The sequence below is a fragment of the Bos indicus x Bos taurus genome, chromosome 7, assembly GCF_003369695.1.
Source record: "Bos indicus x Bos taurus breed Angus x Brahman F1 hybrid chromosome 7, Bos_hybrid_MaternalHap_v2.0, whole genome shotgun sequence".
In the NCBI taxonomy this organism is placed as follows: domain Eukaryota; kingdom Metazoa; phylum Chordata; class Mammalia; order Artiodactyla; family Bovidae; genus Bos; species Bos indicus x Bos taurus.
Genome location: NC_040082.1, coordinates 83,352,327 through 83,365,771, shown reverse-complemented (window position 1 = coordinate 83,365,771; position 13,445 = coordinate 83,352,327). Strand labels below are relative to the sequence as shown.

The 13,445-nt window shown below is 39.3% G+C and overlaps 1 protein-coding gene across 1 annotated transcript; it reads right to left on the bottom strand.

The window, feature by feature from the left end:
* Window positions 1–657: 657 nt before the first annotated feature.
* PHAX (phosphorylated adaptor for RNA export) lies at window positions 658–13,057 on the bottom strand. The gene is made up of 5 exons (XM_027547010.1): window positions 12,594–13,057; window positions 10,308–10,921; window positions 8,345–8,465; window positions 7,003–7,086; window positions 658–1,909 (listed from the first exon to the last, which is right to left on the bottom strand). The coding sequence occupies exons 1-5, from the start codon at window positions 12,846–12,848 to the stop codon at window positions 1,640–1,642; spliced, it is 1,344 nt and encodes a 447-aa protein (XP_027402811.1). The 5' UTR covers window positions 12,849–13,057; the 3' UTR covers window positions 658–1,639.
* Between the last annotated feature and the right edge of the window lie 388 nt (window positions 13,058–13,445).

Genomic DNA, 13,445 nt, shown 5'->3' with positions numbered 1-13,445 from the left:
GGTATGGTGACAGTATTAAGGGAATGCATTTCTAGCAAGAGTTTGTAACATTCCTAGATCTGGATAATCAAAAAGGTTTAGAGAAGAGTAATGTTAATAAATAAAACTTTAAACCTTAAAAACTGAAGCACTGGTTTCTATACCATTAGGATGTAATACAATCCAGATATCTGTGTAGTTTGCAAATGTTAAGATAATAAGGAAAACAAGCTAGGAAGCAGGGTGGGGGAGAAATGAGCCAGCCACTAAAGATGAAGTAGCCTGAGACATTAATATCCTTCAAAAACTGTAACTTTCACTAGAAAACTTGGTAATATTTACAAGGATACATGACATTTAGATTTCTGAGTGTTATCTTACCTAATATATCAGACCTTTAAAATCACCTCACACAAAGTAATATCAGGAACTGCGGTGATCATTTTACAATATATAAAAATACTGAACCACTATCCTGTATACCCGAAACTAATTTAATACTGTAAGTCAACTATACTTCAATTAGAAAAAAAATTCTTCAAATAAATAAATAAAGGTTAAAAAAAACCTTTAGGGACAATATTTAAATACTTACCTATTTAAAATGCTTCTTTCCTTGGTTATGGCAATTTTATGAAAGAAAATTTGAGATTAAAAAATAAAATCACTCAAAACTCATTGACTTCCAGAATTCCAATTTTATTTCTGCATTCTTTATGAATAAAATGTAACCAATAACCATTTTCCTCTTCCTTCCCTGCTTAGATCCAAATTCAATGATTATGTGTTTCAAAAATTACTGAAAGACTTCAAGTACATTATTGCAAAGAATAGATAATAACTGCTTCCTACATATTTTTGCTTACTCTGTAAACTGTAGTCAACTCTTGGGACACCTTAAGTAAACTACCTTTATTTTCTTAAATAAAAATGAATAATTTTAAACATCATGCAGAAGAAACATTTTTAATACCTAACTTCCTTAACATAAGGTAAAACTGTCTTAGGCAGGCCACCACTGGGAATTTCTTAAATGTCACTGTAATTATGCACGTATGGATTATATTCAGCATTTAAATATGATCAAAGTAACTAATAAGTCAAAAACAAAGCTAAAGTTACGAACTGATACTTCTTTGAAAAGCTTCTGATGTTTATTTACTTCGGAACAAACACATAAGTGGGAAGAGCCACTAGTATAAACCTATTTTTAGTTTCTATCATTAAAAGCCTAAGAGTTCTTAAAACACAGAAAAACTAAACTTGAATGCATTTGTAATAGCTTAACAATTTATGTCTTAATAGGATCTTTTAATGGAATGTTTTGAAACCAATCGTAGTTCATTGCAAAGACAAATAAGAAAAACTTTTGAACGGCATGTTATAATGATCTGGACAAAATTGATTATCAACTAGTAATAATTAGCACATGCAATAGATTAAGAAATTAAATCTTCCACTATATACTTTTAAATATTTTGTCAGACATGAGAAAGTTTTAAATGTTCTTATCACATTCATCTCCCACATATTCAATTTTATTTAAAACAAGGTAACAGTTCTCTCCAGATTTTTGTGTTTATCAGTGCAAAGTAAAATAATCTCAGTAGAAATGGTTTATTACAATGTTATCTTAGAAAGGTCTATTCCTCAAAATGTACTAAAACATGTCCAAATCGTGAGAATGATCAACCTCAATGGCTTCCTCTGCATCCAACTTTGTTTCTCCATGTCCTTCCTGTGATTCATCGAGAGAGGCCAGGGCCTCATTAGTGTCACTTGCAAACGTCTCTCGTGATGTATCATCATCTTCTTGAAAATTTAGGTTTTTAATGGCTTGTTTCATCTTTTTCCCCATCACTTGAATTCTTCTCTTTCTAGCAGCTTTTTTATTTTCATATTCCTTTTGATTTTCAAGGTAGAAAATGTCCTACAATAAAGGAACAACTTTAGTAAACAAGAACTACTATTTATTAAAACTACCATATCCTTAAACCCTGTTATGTTGCCTTCACAACAGTGTGAAAATTCACAATTTTTTCAAGTGTCTACTTACCTTTAAGTGGAGCATAGTAGCAGTATTTTCATTTTATATGAAAACACATCCAAACATCTTGATAAAAACAATTCTAACTAGTACAATGCCTGGCAATACTAAATTAAATTATGAAGTCTCCCCTTTCCCTCCAAATACAGCAAACCTTATTAAAGAGGAAATGTCATTCCCATGGGTTATATACTTAAATAAAACAAACCAGGGAATGGCCTAAAGAAATGTCTTTTTATCACATTGTTAATGTATTACAACAAATGCAGACAATAGATAATTTGAGAGAAGTTTTTCTTCTCCCATCCACAAGTTAAGAACCTAGTGCATACTACTTTAAGAGGGAGATCGCTGCAGATGGACTTTAAAAAAATATAGCAAATTAACCTCTAACTATTCTTACTCTTTTTATCTTCACAAACTTTGTATTCTCTAGAAAAAAAATTATAAGGCCACAAACTAAAATAAAATCAAATGAGAAAAAGTTGAAAACAAGCCCACTCAGTTCAGTTCTGGCTTCCAAATTCTACAGACTGTGATTGTTAATAAGAGTGACTAAAGAGTGATGATAAAAGTGACTAAAAGAAAAATTATAACACCATTATTTGAATGAAATATGAAATTACCTGCAATAAAATTATATCTACCTTCAGATTTTTCTTTCTAGTAACAAAGGTAGTCAATCCATATACAACAGAAAATTTGGAAAAAACAGAAAAAAATCTTAAAAGCCAAAACATTTCTAACCCCTCACAATAGACCAAAGCACTGGTAACATTTTGGTGTTTTAACTTTTTCTTTAAAAATCTGTACTCTGCCTTTCAGCTATTATTTTATTTTCTAATTTTCTTAGAATTGCTTCACAAAAATAGAGGCTACACAATAGTTGTTTTAAGTCAACATTTCTCTATTATTGGATACTATTAAAAATGTTTCCAGTGTTTATTATAATGCAATGTTTCTGACAGTTTACGATAAAAATCTACAAAGATTAAATTCCCTTCTCCACGGCAAGTTAGAAGAACTGAATTTCAAAGACCGGTGATTCAGTGGAAACAACATGGGTCTGAACGCAGAGTCCTGTGTGATCCCAGACCTGTCCTTTTCCTGCCTTCATCTGCAGAGCAGGGTGACACCCAATTGCAGGCTGTCAAGAGTAAGTCCTGTAAATATTGGCCTTAGTGCCAGGCTCACGGTAAATAAATGTTCTTTTCTTCTCTCCTTCTGGAAACTCTCTGTCCAGATTTAGTTACCAAGAAAAAGCTTTTTTAGATATCATTTTATTTAACTCTTTTATAGTAATATTAAACAGGCAGGGCGCATATTAAAATCCTCACTTTATAGATGAAAAAATCAAGGCTGGGGGAGACAGTAAGCAATCTTCTCACAGTGTACAAGTGCTAAATGGCAAAATTAAGATTAAAACCTAGACTTTGAATCTTAGACAATCCTTTTCATCACATCATACTTTATCTTTCAGAAGAGTGACATTTTGCTATCAAACAAAACTTGAGAAGAATGTTCCTTCTAAGTACACACTTCTGGCCAGGGGTAATATTAGGGGAGGAGGGAGAACATTAAGGTATTAATATAAGCTCTGTTCTATCACTCAAAAGTTGTGTTCCCAAGGAAATCCACTTCGTTACAAATTCATGTTATCAAAATAACCGTCCAATGAGGGAAAAAAGCACTTAAAGAATACAGATTCCAAATGTGCAACAATGGGAACATTTCTTGTAGGAATTTCAATAACATATTTTTTAAAAAATGACCAAAAGTGAATAGTGAGGGGAAAAAAAACTGAGCAGATGCAAAATATGCCCACATGGAGCATCAGCTAAAGAGAAAAGGCTTTTAATTTTGTGTCACTATTAGCCTTACATTAAAACAGTTAAAGCACATTTCTATGACCTTTATCACCCACTGGTATAATAAAGAGAATACAAAATTTCTCAAATACTGTAGCTGTGTTGCACAAGTACCACCTCCTTCCTATGTAAGAAGCCAGTATTTTATTTTGATTAGATGTGCTAAACGCCAAGTCATGTTCTTTAATTAACAAATTAAAAGATACCAAATTCTGAGCTATGAAAAACCCACACTGTTTAGTTTTTTCCATATGACGTTCTAGTAATACAAAAATGATTAAGAATACTAAAGTGCCCAGCTTCCTGTTTATCAGAAATACAGGAGATAGAGAAACAAACAAAACAAATATGCACGAGCAGACAATCACCAGAATGTGGTACACTCTGTAAGAGCAATCCTGGACTCATCAAAAGGCCTACATCATAGAGGAAAATGTAGGATTAAAAAGATCAAAAGAGATATATAACAAAAAGGATGTGGAAATCTGTTAGATAGGATCCTGGTTTGGGGGGAAAAAAGCTAGAAAATACATTCTTGGGACAATTCATTAAACCAGAATAAGTTCTACATAGATAATGGGATGATGCTATGAAATTATCATTTTTATTTCTCTTAGGTGTGGTTATGGAGGATACTGTAAAATCAGAGATACCAAAGGAACATTTCCTGCAAAGATGGGCTCGATAAAGGACAGAAATGGTATGGACCTAACAGAAGCAGAAGATATTAGGAAGAGATGCCAAGAATACACAGAAGAACTGTACAAAAAAGATCTTCACGACCCAGATAATCACGATGGTGTGATCACTGATCTAGAGCCAGACATCCTGGAATGTGAAGTCAAGTGGGCCTTAGAAAGCATCACTACGAACAAAGCTAGTGGAGGTGATAGAATTCCAGTTGAGCTATTTCAAATCCTGAAAGATGATGCTGTGAAAGTGCTGCACTCAATATGCCAGCAAATTTGGAAAACTCAGCAGTGGCCACAGGACTGGAAAAGGTCAGTTTTCATTCCAATCCCAAAGAAAGGCAATGCCAAAGAATGCTCAAACTACTGCACAATTGCACTCATCTCACACGCTAGTAAAGTAATGCTTAAAATTCTCCAAGCCAGGCTTCAGCAATATGTGAACCGTGAACTTCCTGATGTTCAAGCTGGTTTTAGAAAAGGCAGAGGAACCAGAGATCAAATTGCCAACATCCGCTGGATCATGGAAAAAGCAAGAGAGTTCCAGAAAAACATCTATTTCTGCTTTATTGACTATGCCAAAGCCTTTGACTGTGTGGATCACAATAAACTGTGGAAAATTCTGAAAGAGATGGGAATACCAGACAACCTGATCTGCCTCTTGAGAAATGTGTATGCAGGTCAGGAAGCAACAGTTAGAACTGGACATGGAACAACAGACTGGTTCCAAATAGGAAAAGGAGTACGTCAAGGCTGTATATTGTCATCCTGTTTATTTAACTTATATGCAGAGTATATCATGAGAAACGCTGGACTGGAAGAAACACAAGCTGGAATCAAGATTGCCGGAAGAAATATCAATAACCTCAGATATGCAGATGACACCACCATTACGGCAGAAAGTGAAGAGGAACTCAAAAGCCTCTTGATGAAGGTGAAAGTGGAGAGTGAAAAAGTTGGCTTAAAGCTCAACATTCAGAAAACAAAGATCATGGCATCCAGTCCCATCACTTCATGGGAAATAGATGGGGAAACAGTGTCAGACTTTATTTTTCTGGGCTCCAAAATCACTACAGATGGTGACTACAGCCATGAAATTAAAAGACGCTTACTCCTTGGAAGGAAAGTTATGACCAACCTAGACAGCATATTCAAAAGCAGAGACATTACTTTGCCAACAAAGGTTCGTCTAGTCAAGGCTATGGTTTTTCCTGTGGTCATGTATGGATGTGAGAGTTGGACTGTGAAGAAGGCTAAGCGCCAAAGAATTGATGCTTTTGAACTGTGGTGTTGGAGAAGACTCTTGAGAGTCCCTTGGACTGCAAGGAGATCCAACCAGTCCATTCTAAAGGAGATCAGCCCTGGGATTTCTTTGGAAGGACTGATGCTGAAACTGAAACTCCAGTACTTTGGCCACCTCATGCGAAGAGTTGACTCATTGGAAAAGACTCTGATGCTGGGAGGGATTGGGGGCAGGAGGAGAAGGGGACGACAGAGGATGAGATGGCTGGATGGCATCACTGACTCGATGGACGTGCGTCTGAGTGAACTCCAGGAGTTGGTGATGGACAGGGAGGCCTGGCGTGCTGCGATTCACGGGGTCACAAAGAGTCAGACACGACTGAACGACTGATCTGATCTGATTGTGAGATTCTTGTTGAATTAGGGCTGAATGTCATAATGTTTGCTTCTTATTTCTCAATGGTACAGAAGAAAAAAAAAAGTCAAAATATTAACTACCTCTAAAACTAGGTAAAGGATATATTGGTATACATGCTGTTATTTTTTTCATCTATTCTGCACATTTGAAATTTTTCATTAATAAAAAGTTATAGAGGGAATTCCCTGGTGGTCCAGTGGTTAGGACTCCATGCTTCCAGTGCAGAGGGCCTAGATCCCTGGTCAAGGAACTAAGATCCCGAAAGCCAAGTTATGTGTGTGTTAGTTGCTCAGTCATGTCTGACTCTTTGTGACTGCATGGACTACAGCCCGCCAGGCTCCTCTGTCCACGGGATTCTCCAGGCAAGAATACTGCCATTCCCTTCTCCAGGGGATCTTCCCGACCCAGGGATTGAACCCAAGTTTCCCGCATTGCAGGGCAGATTCTTTACTGTCTAGGCCACCAGGGAAGCCTTAAGATTCTGAAAGCCAAGTTATAGGAGAGTAGAAAAAAATAATTACATGCTAAGACACCAGGAAAAATTTCCATAAAAGGAAATCATGACCTTGGCTCTGAAAGGGGAGAAAAAGAGGAGGCAGAGCTTTATAAGAGGTTCAAGTTTTACTTAAAAAGAGCAACTAAAAAAATCAGTCAACGTAAGGCAGAGCAGGTAACAGAGATCAATAGAAAATGAAGCTAGAGGCTGAGTGGCAGTCAAATCATGATTGATCTTAAAAGTCAAGGACATATCATTTTTACCTTAATTTGTTCCTCACTGATACTAGGAGTGTTTTTCAGGAGATTCAGGAAAACTCCACCTGGTGTTCTTCTTCGACTACCATTCTACAAAAAGGAACAGAAAAATTATCCTGTGTAGACTCTTACCATGAATGGTCAGAGCAACTTTCAGAGACATTCCTAAGGAGCTATTAAGATTTACTATGCCATTCCGTTAAACTGCAGTGTCCTTCTCGCCTCTCCAGACTTCCCATTTGCTCTTTTTCTTTTCTCATAGCAGGTATCACTTTCTAGCATACTTGGAAGATACTACATTTATTCTTTAGACCGCTTCCTTCCCACCCCCTATTATAACATAAGCTTCCTGTGTCTAAAACAGCGCCTTAAACCACAACACAGACAGGGGGCACCACTACACTCATGATCATTACAGTCTGTTGTTAACTTCTATAATCTATGTTCATGGGCTGCTTCCTCACCCAGTGCTATCACTTCTAATTGGTTACTTTTCTCTCCATTTCCACAGTATAACATTGATGGAGTCTCTTGTGATGTTATTACTCAAATTCATGAGGAACAAATAAGAAGGAAACCATTCCACTTTCATGCTCACCCTGTGGCGAAAGCTCAATTAAATGAGATCTGCAAGACCACTCACTCTGCGGCATAAACTGTTACTGCTTGTGATCTGGCCCCAGCAAGAGAACTGCTCCATCAGTCATTCTGGGACAATAAAGTACTTTTTAACCATTATTTGTTTTTTTCCCTTCCTCAACCCCAGAAGCCTCTTTATAGACATTTTGTTTCCTATTCACCCCTACCACCCATGAAATCCAGGTTCCAAGAATGTATGAATTAAATTAACCAAAAATAACACTTCTCTTCACCACTACTGAATTCTGGGCACTATGATCAGCATTATATACGCATTATCTTATTTAATCCTTACATTAGAGGATTAATCCCATTTTATAGCTGAGACAGGTCTCCAAAGTCAAATAATTTAGCCAAATGTCACATCTAGTATGGTGCACATCCAAAATTCAAAACAAGAAACCCCAAACTCCAAAACCCATACTCACTAAATTTGAGCTTCCAGGTCCTTTTGCCCTGACTTTTTTCTTAATTCAGCCCCTACCCTTAATGAAGCCTGTTAGAGATTTGTTGTGGACTACACACTAACAAGCTACAATTTAGATATATTTTTAATAAGAAAAGTACTAATTGTAAAAACTGACCATACTGAATGTTTAAATTCAATTTTCATTATTAATGAAGGTTTTTAAAAGTCTGAAACACACTGGTTATAATCCATAAATAAGAGAACCAACAATCAGAGACAAGGGCATTTTATTAGCCTTACCATTATAAAAAGGCCACCGTTTTGTTCAACTTCAGCAGTTTCCATCAGAAGTTCAATTGCCTTTTTGTTCCCAATTATTCTCACTACTCGGGCTATCAAATCTTTCTTTGGTTCCTGCAACCTGATAAGGAACAAATGAAGTAATATCAACCTCTTTATTTGTTGCATAAAGTTGAGGAAATCTACCTTAGTCTCCAATTTAGTTCCCAGACAGAATTAACATCCCATTCTAGTAACATTTGCTTTCCGAAATCTTCAATATTTAACCTTGGAATCACTGACATGGAAACATTCTTATCTTGGGTCATCCAAGCAGACACTAATGTCAAGATTCCATCTCAAGTTACATACTGGCCTCTTCACTTTGCCTTATGGGATTACAGCAAATTTCAAAAGAAATACGCACACACAGCATGACGAATGCAAGTCTAAAAACAAACATGTATCACGATTTCTAAAATTTAGCTCTCCTAACTGGAGATGTCTAGGAGCTTTAAAATGGATTGGACTTTTCCCTCATGGGCTCCCTGTCTCAGAACAGAAGATATGGCTAATATTTACCAAAGGCTTATTATGAGATAAGCACAATCCTAAGAACTATATATGCACTATATTTCAGTTAATTCTCTCAACAATCTTACAAAGCAGATATAATTATTTTTACCACTGACAGGTAAAAATACAGGAAGCCTAAGTAAGCAGCAAACCTAACATGAGACCATACTCTGCAGAGATGAAGGAGGATTAATATTACAGAAGTCTTTTCAGTTCCCTACCAAGCTCTGGCTTCTTTTTTCTCTCTATTGTGGAAAGAGCACTAGACTAGGAATAAAGGGATTAGACTTCAGTTCCAGGTCTGACACATTAGCGACTTTGAGCAAACCACACAACTACTAGGCCTCAATTTCCTATTTGTAAAGTGAAAGTACTGGTTTACAAAATCTCTAGGTTTCTTTCCAGCACTCAAATTCCAAACCTCAGTACTTAAAAATCCAGTACTACTATTGACAGGCTTGCCTGGAAAGTAAATACTTGTTTTCCTACTATATTACCTTTGAACCAAAGATGTTTTCAAACTTGTGACACTGTTCACTAGTGATTTAGAGCTAATAAAATGTAAACAAAATTTCAACTTTAAAAATTTCATGTTAAAAATACATGAAATGTAAATTCACCATACATCAAATAACTCTACTCCTATCCAAAATAAATTAAAACATGTGTCCAAAGATGTGTACATGGAAGTTCATAACAGAATTATTCATAATTGCCAAAAAGTGTAATAGCCAATACAAATGTGTGTGTGTGTAAATATATAAGCTGTTGATGACTGCTACGACATGGATGAATAGCAAAAACACTGCACTACGTGAAAATAGCCAGGCACAAGAGACTACATATTGTGATTCTACTTACATGAAATTTTCAAAAAATGCAATTTGACAGCAATGGAATGATTAGCAGTTACCTGGGAATGGGAATAGGAACTAACTTTAAATGGGCATATGGCATGAGGGATCTTACTGGCTGATGGAAATGTTTTAAAAGTGCTTTATGGTTGTACAACCAATAAATTTACCAAAAAAAAGTCAACACTTAAAGAGGACAAATTTTATTACATGTATAATAAGCCTCAATAAAAGTTGTAAAAACAAAAAAACACTCCAAGAAACCCACATGATTTAAAAGGATCTGTTTTTATCTGAAGAGTTCTATAGGCCTCAATAGAAACAGTTGCTCAAAAGTTCACAAAAATCTACAAAAGTATTCTATCAGGTCTGCCCAAATGTAAGAACAGCCAACCATATTCATATTCATATAACCACATAAGCCCAGTTCTTCCCTTGGATTTAAAAATCTCAGAAAGGAACACCACCATCAACGTATCTGGACTCTATAGTGTATCTTATAAATGGAAGATAATTGGTCAAGTGTTCACTTGTAGAAATATTTAAATGCTCACCTGAAAGAAATTTCATCAGCCACCCTCTCTTGAGAATCGTCCTCTGTGATCTCGTAGCGGCCTTTATAGTTCATTTCTAGTCTGTCTCCTACTCTGTCTTTGACAGGTCGTTTCCTTTTGGGATGGCCTTGCCCATTCTCCTCCTCCTTTGGTCCCGTTTTTTTGCCACCATGCATATATTCTTCTAGCTCTTTGTCTAATTCTTTTGTATGTTCTTGAGATTCTCTTTTAAGTTTCTTGGCAAGTAAATAATTGTAGGTCTCAGACTGTCGGCTTCTGTCAATAGTGCCCTCCATTCCCAAGATACCAAGTTCAGTGGCCACTGCATCTTGGTTCTGTTCTTGCAGCACAGCACTCCATATGTTGTTAACCTTCTTCCTTCCAGCTATAGGTGGTTTCTGGCTGCTCTGGTCAAACTGAAAAGGCTCTGGTTTGGGAGGGGTGTTAAAACATTTCTGTCGCTTGCGTTTCCAGACGGAGCTATCATCATCTGAATCTGAAAAGCTCTCTTCACTTGAATCCACACTTTTTACAGTCCGATAATGGGATGCCGGGGCACACGCTGTTGCAGTACTCTGGAAGGGCCGCAGCCCACAGTCCCCACCTAGTGCTTTCTGCACATGAAGGAAAATTACAATCAATTCCACAAAAGACATTACCCCCACACACCCTGTGCTATGTAAAAAAAATTATTTAGGGATTCAGCTGAACCATTTTAAAGCAGCAGTGATCTTTGAAGATCTCTGAAACCAATTCAGTGCCTGAATTTCTAAAGGTTTACATGGAACTTCCTTTTTTTTTTTTGGCCACTTGCAGGATCCCTGAGAGTGTTAGCCTGCGTCACTCGAGGATCCTGCAAGCGCCCCCCGCCCCCCCCCCCAAAAAAAAGGAGAGAGAGAGAAAAATCCATGTAAGGGACTGAATTGGTTTCAGAGATCTTCCGAAGATTACTTCCTAACCAGGAATTGAATCTGGGCCCCCCACGGTGAATGTGGCCATACTAACCACTTGACCACCAGGGAACTCCCTGGAATTTCCATTTTTAAAGCCACAAATTCTTATTTCTATATAGCTAATGCAGCACTTAGTGCTAAAACAGCTTTCCAAAAAATTGCCAAAGCTCTTAATTCTCACCTTCAGAAGATTTTCAATCTTTTCAGTTGTCAGAACGTTTGAAAATCACATGTTGAACAACTGTTACAGGCAGTTAGAACTTGTTTTCCTCTTTTCCAAAGGCGCCTGTCATGCATGTGGATGTATCAACTGCCTTTATAAGGTTTTGGGACTATGTTCCTTTTAGACTAGAGAGTAAAATCCTATGTGTAAACATCACTGACAAATTACTTGTAAAACTGCAGAGTCCATGGCATTAAGTTTACTAAGTCAAGAGTCAATTTACGGAAAACTGAAAAAGATTGAAAAACAAAATATATTGGTACCGATTTCCCAAGATGCTTCTATGCAAAAGGAATCACCTTTGCTTTTTCAACTAAACATCAAAGTATCTGTTGAGCTCCTAATCCGTGCTAGAAATGGGGGAGGGGTATTTTAAAGCTAGAAGATAAGTCTTCGTACCTGTAAACAATAACTGCACTAACACTTGTCAGCCATCATTTGGGCTCCACCGAATCCTTACAGTCACTCTGTCACTGTGGTACTGTTATTCCCACTCTAAAGATGGGGCGCTAGGCTGAATACCTTGTCACCGATCACAAAGTGGCGGCTCTGGAATTCCAACGCGGGCAGCCTGGCACTAAAGCCTTCTCAAAACAGCTTGCTACTTAGTAGGGCGGCCAAGACAAACGCCTGTTTAGAAACCTGGGGAGCTAACATAAAACCCAGTGGCACATTATGGCACGACGAAGCTAGGTTCCATGGGAATATGGAAGAACAGGCCCCTGAGCAAGAGATGAACTTCATTCCCGATCCTCACTCCCTTTCTCCTCGGGGCGCAAATGAGCGCCACAGGCTGGTTGTGGGCCGACGTCCCCACGTTCTACATGTTCGGGAAAATTTGCCCTTCGAGGAGAACCCAGCGACGCCCAGTGGGGAATTCCGTAGGTTTAGAAAACAAGGAGAGGAGCACGCGAGGCGGGAAAGAGACAACCGCACGCCCGCCTCTGGGAGCCGCACGCCTCGCGCACCCCGCCTCGCAGCTAAATGCCAGGCCAGGTTCGTAGGGCCCGCTGTCCTCCCCGCCGCCTGCCGGGCTCCGCGCGCCCGACAGGAGGACGCCTGGGCCCCGCGCTGCCGGCTCCGAGTCACCCGCCTGCCCTCCGCACTCACCGGCACCGGCAGCGGCCTGTCGCTGGGTGCCACCGTCATGTCGGAATCCGAGTCGGAAACCTGCCCATCGTCCATGTCGCCGGCCTCCTGCGCCATCTTCCCCCGGCGCGGCGCGGCGGGCCGGGAGAGCACTTCCGGCGGGGCGGCGGACGGTGGGTGCTCGGGCGCCCCCGCGAGGGGGCCGCTCTCGCCCAGGCAGCCGCCGGGGCCTGGCCCGGACGCCTGAGTCAAGACTCGCTGATGTTGCATCATCATTGCAAACTGCTCACTTGAGCTGCCTCAACACCCTGGCGCCTTTTCTTCTGACCTGCTCTCTTCAAACCTAAAGATATGCACGCATGGCAGCCGTGAGGGATTCCTCCCTCGGTCTCACAGTCCTCGCCTGGATGCTCCAGGCAGGCTTTTCTGCTTCCAGTCTTGCTCCTCTGTGATCCACTCTGCAAGTAGCTTCCTGGGGAGCCTTCCAGACGGAAGGTGAGGTCGCCGCCCGGCTCAGACCTCAGCACAGCCGACAGAGTTGGAGGTGTGTGCTTCAGGCTGGGGTCCCTCTCCTGCTCTCCAGCCACGCTGGCGCCTCTCACGTTGTTCCTCAGGCATCCGTGGTCCTTTCCCGGCCCAAGGGCGCTGCAGTTACTGTTCCCTCGGCCTGCAGACCCTCCAGTACCCCACACCCCATTCTTCCAGAGATTATGCTCTCCCATGATTCAGAATTCTGATTAAATGCGCCCTTCCCACAGAGGTCTGCAAGCACTCTCACTAAAACAGGGTCCTTTCTTTACAGTCACTCTCGCACCCTTTTTATTCCTTCATGGCTTCAATAGTCATATGCCTATTTTGTTTTATTTTTTTTTT